The sequence below is a fragment of the Propithecus coquereli genome, unplaced genomic scaffold (assembly GCF_000956105.1).
Source record: "Propithecus coquereli isolate 6110/MARCELLA unplaced genomic scaffold, Pcoq_1.0 Scaffold266, whole genome shotgun sequence".
NCBI classification, from domain to species: Eukaryota; Metazoa; Chordata; class Mammalia; order Primates; family Indriidae; genus Propithecus; species Propithecus coquereli.
In genome coordinates, this window is record NW_012148241.1 from 232,941 (window position 1) to 239,760 (window position 6,820).

Consider the following 6,820-nt stretch of genomic DNA (forward strand, 5'->3'; position numbering starts at 1 on the left):
GACAAAGTGTTTTACACCATATAAGATTTGAAAAGATTTGTAAAGGAGTCAGGCACTAAAGACTTATCTTCACATATTCAAATATGTAGCTTCCACCCCTTTATCTTCTTTATTTTTAAAATACTCCTTAAAATCCTGTAGACTATTTTGAGAAAGACCAGAATATGGATATTATAATGAATGTGGAGGATATGAATGAAGCTAATACAGAGTTCATTGCTTGGAAATGTATTTGAAAGCCTTGTTTATTGGCTCTTACCCTTAGCTTCAAAATATTCATCAAAAAGATACTTTTCTAGAAATTAGGGCAAGAATGAACAGAAATATAATCTATTGATAAAGGCAGAGATTATTGTTTCTTTACTCTGAATATTTAATTCTTAATATAGCATCTCAAAACTGGCTTGCAAGGGGAATGAATAAATTAGAAAAAACAGGTATGTCAGAAACAAATTATTGAGAAGTGTTGTCTAGAAAAGCATTGTCTAAAGATTGTCAAAAAAAAAAATGTCTACACTTAGAGGCTGTATCCATCGAAGTATTTTATAGGTAAATGGTGCCACGGTGCTATGGTATAAGGGCAATTTTAGTGACCTGAAAATTATCTGTCATGGGCAGTGACTTGAGCCCAAATTCCTTGTATTTGAATCACAAATGTAGCTTTCCTTTATTATTAAGATATGTGAAAATATATTTATATATATATATAAAATACCTTGAAAATATCTTAGTAATATCTAGTCAGATATATATTAATATGTATATTTCCTTTTTTTCTTATAGTTTGACTATTTCAAGGAGAAAATGTGTCAACTAGGAGATGCAAAGACAAGTTTCCTTTGTAGTTCTTAATAAATTAAACACATAGTCATATGATTATCTTGCATCTGTCTCTGGGACTCTTGACAACTTTGCAACACTCCCATGAGCCAAGTTCCTTCTCAACGCCTATGAAGCTGAAGACCAACACTGAGATGGCACTAAATTAATCAAAGTAAAATTGTCATCGAAAACTTTTGGAGACAACACATTGTCTTCCTCTTCTAGCTAGACTTTCCACATTTTTTTTTTTGACTCTTAAAACTTAGTTTTCTGTTACTATAGTTTTATTTGGTATCTCTGCTATGAAATGAAGTTTAGCATGAAGTCTCCTGCTCTGCTCTGTGGAAGAGATAAAATACATTTTCAAAAATTGAGGACATTAAATATTATTTCTTCTTTAAATGCTTTCCTGCAACAGTGATATATGTTTTCCCTAGCTAATATATATAATAATCAAGAGAATGTAGTGTATTATTTTAATTAACCTTTCTGATAGTTTTGCACTTTTGCCATAATACATACAAATTCCATAAAGCCATGGTTGTTTTGTAATTGCCCCACCATCATATTGATAACTGATATGTTTTGTCTTTAACCACATATATTATGTAACATCATTGTATTATATTAATGTGCCCTCATTTGTAATTATTCTAATTACTATTTTATTCTCATATCATTAATATAAATTAAATGGGAATATAAAATGTATTGTTAATTTGCCATGTGTTTTAAAAATTTAACTATATTCTTTTTTCTTTTTCTCTTCTACTCTTACTAGGATTAATATTTTAAAGAATATAGAAACTACTTCTCTTTATTTTGGGATAAAATCTGATCCGATAGTTGTACTTGGCAGTGAAAAAGAATGAAATATTTATGAAGTGCTATAAAATAGGACATTTTCTTTTCTACTCAGTCCCTGAGATAATTTTACAACATCCAATATAAAAACATCCAACATAAAATAAATTTACAATTAGCTGTTCTGACATAATTAAGAAATATTACCTACTTTCTTCCAATTCTCATATTAACATGTATTTTTAAAGGTAATGTTAAGTAATTGTGTAGATAAGATGCTTGTGTTACATCTATCTAAAGGTCTTTATTGTGGGGGGAAGGTAACAGATCTGGAAAGTAGGGTTGATGGGGGTCTGTAATTTCAAATGCTTGTTATATTCTTCATCAGTGTCTTTTAGTCACTGCTAGCAGTTGACACCAATTCCTATTTATTACTGTTCAAACCATAACTGAATGAGAAATCATGGTCACAAAATAGTAATGTAGAATTCTAAAAGTAACAGAATGGTCTATTTTTAGTTTATCTACAAGCAAGTTTGTTTTACATAAATGGCTTTTTTACAAATTTGAAATGTGAATATATTTTATTTTTTTTCCCAGTGAGTACACAATACACAATTCTTTGACAATACTATTGACCAATTTTATGCCAATTTCTTTGCTGATCTAACAACATCAAATGAAACACATTAAGATTTTGGACGCTGTTTGGTGACTTAAACAAACTACAGTTTAAAAAAATCCATCTATAAAAACAAAGTATAAAAAGTCTACCACGGCCACAAAAATCCCTTTTCTTGCAACACTTTAAAGTCCCAATAAATGCTTTTGAAATTATGAGACTAAAAAAAATTAGTAAATTGAACGTTGTTTTAAAAAATGTATGGTGTTTCATTTGAAGTACACATTATTGAGAAGCAAAACAAAAGTAACTTCACCTCTAATATAATGTGGAAAGACATGTTGCTTTACACCAATTCTTGTCATGTATTCTATGAACAACATACAGAAGTAAATGAACAAATTAGTGCATGTTATGGTTCTGCATATCTTTAATACCAGTGCACGATCACTTTCTGGTGGTGAAGATAAACCACAATTTAGAGCTCATTGGTATTGTTATCATTATATTGGACAATTACATAAATTTATTGAATAGAAATTGGGAGGTGTTCCACCAAAGCACATACAAACTTTTGACTCAAATCCCACTGAAAATAAAATCCCAGAATTAAACTGTGACATAGAACGCCATTAAATCGGTTTTGTTTCTCAAAGCAAGTAAATTTGCAATGGTTTTACTCCCCTTGATTATATGGTATTTTACATGTTGGTTTCTATATTCTCCCTTGAACTGGATTAAAATCTTGTGACAAAATCAATTGTTTACATACTCCTGTACTCTCCCACTTTACTTTAAAAATCACATGGTAAATATTTGGACAAGGACTAGGGCACTCCACCTGCATACACTGGCATACCTGAGTTTGGGCACTGATGCATCTATTTTCCCAAAGGAGACTTTGCCTGTTATGAATGCAGCTGTGCTTGTGTTGGGCATTACTGCATAGCAGCATTGCCTATGAGTGCAAGATAAGATTATATTCTCTCCCACTTAGATTTCCTTTCAATGGCTTATGCAGGCCTCTGTTTAGATGCAGAAGAGTGAGCTCAATGAATTTCTAATCCCATTAATTAGTTACAAAATGATAAACTATGGTGGCTTTCATACATGTTTATATTCTTCTGCTGACATTCTGACTTATACTGATTAGCAGCTTTTTATGCATAGCAAGTTGATGAAGGTTTTTGGTTTTTGATAGTGTTTCTGAAATCATTTGTATAGTCAGAGCATGTTATCTTGCCCTCTGTTAATTTGAGGGTGATATTTTGGGTGTGTGATTTGACCAATCAATTTATTTAAAACTCGATTTAACAGGCAACATGGACTATTCATTCTATAAGAACATTCCAAGTGACCACAAGGTCTGCTTAGACATAACCTAACAAAGCAATGTCAATCAGGAAGGTATGATACTATGTCCCACATTATTCCAAAGGTCCTCTGCATACACATACTTCATTTTTGCAAGTCTTGGTTTATTTGTCATCTACATCTACCAGTTACTAGGGGTCCGAGGCTACGTATAATATGTGTAATGAGCCAAAGTTTTAGACTAAATTGGGTGATAGAGGAGCTAAAGAGAGAACACAAATGAATAAAACCTCTTAGAAATTTATTTGCCTTTAAATAGAAAGAGGTGAAGTAGGAAACTGCATAAATAAAAATTTAAATTCCTCACACCTTAGAGTTGTGAATCAGTATGTATTCATTCTTTGCAGAAACTTTTCACTTCCCCAGCTTCTTTCTCCCAGAGAAACCAAACTGCATTAAAATTCAGGCACTGATGGTAGAAAGTTGATAAAGGGTTGAAAAACTATGTCCCAGAATTCTTGTTCTCTTCAGTGATGAAACAAACTACATGGCACCAAGAAGTTGTTGGAGCCCATAAAGAACATTCCATTCTATACTTGCCTGTGCTGATGCAGTCTCAGGGAATAACATAGATGGAAACATTTAATTATGTCATCCCTTTGCTATAACAACATGACATAAATTGGTGACTGAGCCAATAATTCATGGAGTGTGAATTGTCATTCAAAAGGGTCCCATATTTTAGAGCTGATCCTGATTATGACACTGAATATTTTTAGAAGTGCCAACTATTGAATACATTATCGGAAAAATATGAGAAAGCATAGACAGAAATAGAATTTAAGATTGTGTAGGAAGCACATGGGAAAATGTCACAAGTGGGAATCTCAGGAAGGTACTTTTCTACTTGACTGACTATACATGTACAGTAGCTAACATATATTTCAAAGTCACATTTATTTTGAGCATACATGACTGATGTTCAGGAACTTCTTTTTCTCAAAGTCGTGAAAACAAATGAGGCAGGACACTGTTATTAATGTCCACTTACAAGGTTTGGTTTTATTTAAAAAGTGTATAAACATGCATTTTTCTCCTTTTTAATTTTTCTTTTCAATTTACTCATTCAAAATGGGTCAAACCTATTTTAGCTGGTAGCCAATTTCTGAGAATGTACCATAAAATATTTATTCCAATAAATCTACTTACTGTGAACTGAACATACTCTGAGCACTGCTTTTTAAGCACTTACAATTTGGCTATACATCTGGTGGCATCAACTTCACTTCTTAATCAAGTAAAACACAAAATTGTATATAGACTGCATTTTTTTAAAAGTAATGAATTTAAGTGATGCAGCTCTATCCTCTAGTGTGTACTGTACATGTATTAGAAAGATGAAACAAGATATTGCAATAGAGTTTATATTTGGAATCAGCCAGAGTATGCCCTAATAAAAATTGCTTCTTTAACTATTTGCTAGATATTCTAGAGTTCGTTTTGTTAGTTTCCTTGGGGAACTTCATATTATATTCTGACTTAATGAATCAGAGACATTAATTATGATAATTCAGAAAATGCTTCTTTAAAAATTGTAATATAAATACAGCTCTTGTGAAACACTTTAATTTCCTTTTGTTTCTTGCAATTCTCAGATGGGTCAATTACAATGACAGGTAAAGTTCATTCTAAATAAAACTTTAATTTCTTTTTTTTTTAGCAAGTTTAGTACAACTTTGCTACCTGTATATTTTAACGCATATTCAGTCTTAATACTTAAGCTTCCTTCTTTTGACCCCCTCTTTTGTCTATAGTAAAAGCCACCTTTTTGCTTTTTTTTTTTTTATTGACTCAGTCCCTGATGTTCAAAGAAGACTTTGCCAACACCATTGTTCCTTTGCATCTTCCTATTTCTACACCCCAACTGAAAACCATCTAACATGATTGGTTACAACCAGCATTATCCAACCTAGCTTACAGTACAGAAACTCCCTTCACATTCAGTCTTTTTCTTCATGTCATGAGGAGTAGAGATTTGTGCTTATCACCAAATAAAATTGCAGTGCAAAATTTAAACATAAAAGTTACACAATTAAAAGTTAATATATGGCACCACAGCCTATTAATTCACATATAGTACAACAGACCAATAAGAACAGACAATAATATGAACAGAGCTAAAAAGAGTGAGCTTGCATAGCAATGCAAAAGAAATTATATACAGAGGAAAATCCTTTTCTTCCTGGAGGGCGAGTTTTGTTTTCTTTCTTTTTTATATACTTCTGACAAGAAAGAGTTAAGGTGGGTGGTGTACTTAAGAGAAGAACACAAGTAAAATATCTGTGGGATATGTGTGGCTGTGTGTCTTTACATTGCATTTACAGTTCTTTTAATAGTACATAAATAAAGAAATTGTTCATTGCACTCTTTAGTGTCATCACTTCCATGAGTTCGGACCTGATGGTCCTTCAGAGCAGCTTTGTATGTCTCCTCTCAGTTACTCTAAAAAAAGATTTAAAAAAAAATCAGAAATAAAGTTGACATTTAAATTATTTAAGTTTAGTGTTCTTCTATCCCAAACAGCACAACAAAAAGTAAAGCAACCAGATAATAAGTGAAAATAAGATCATCAGAAAGATTTTGTGAGTTTGCGAATTTAAGTAATTTTACTTGGAGATGAACAGAAAAAAAACACTATAGCATTCAGAAATTTAAAATCCAAGTAGAGTTATTTTTCACCCCTTGTGAATCTATCAGTGTTTCAAAATAAATGTTAAAGAAAAATCTAGGAAGCTATCAATCCAATTAAAATTATAAACTAATCTTAATAATAATTAGATTAGCAAAAGCCAACAATGATGACAACTGAGATCAACAAAGAATTTTACAGTTTTGAAATTATTTTTTCTTTTCATCATTTCATGGAATTCTCCAGTCTGTGATGTGCTGATGATGGTAATGCTACTTTTTAGATGAGCAAATAGAGAGATTAGGAAGGTAGTTTACTTTCTCATGTTCCATAACCAGTTAAGTGGTTGAGAATATTACAACCCAGGGCTATTTTCTCAGCAGTGCTTTTAAACAGAATTCGAAGAAGCAATTGAAAATATTCAGCAAATAATTTAAACAATGAAAAACTGAATTGATAACTTTCCTGATGAAATTAATGCAAGGAGCACAATAGTTTTTACTGTGACATTAACTTTCTCTATTACCTAGTAGTTTATATTTAGAAAATAGATTGGTTATACTAACAAC

General features: G+C 31.6%; 1 protein-coding gene across 1 annotated transcript in view; it reads right to left on the bottom strand.

Annotated features, from left to right (window-relative positions):
- Positions 1 to 5,830: 5,830 nt before the first annotated feature.
- The window catches only part of LOC105812823 (roundabout homolog 2-like), a 742,657-nt gene continuing 741,667 nt past the window's right edge, over positions 5,831 to 6,820 (bottom strand). The window contains exon 27 of the mRNA XM_012647378.1: positions 5,831 to 6,064. Coding sequence (XP_012502832.1) covers positions 6,063 to 6,064 — 2 coding nt within the window. The 3' untranslated portion in view covers positions 5,831 to 6,062. The remainder of the gene's footprint in view (positions 6,065 to 6,820) is intronic.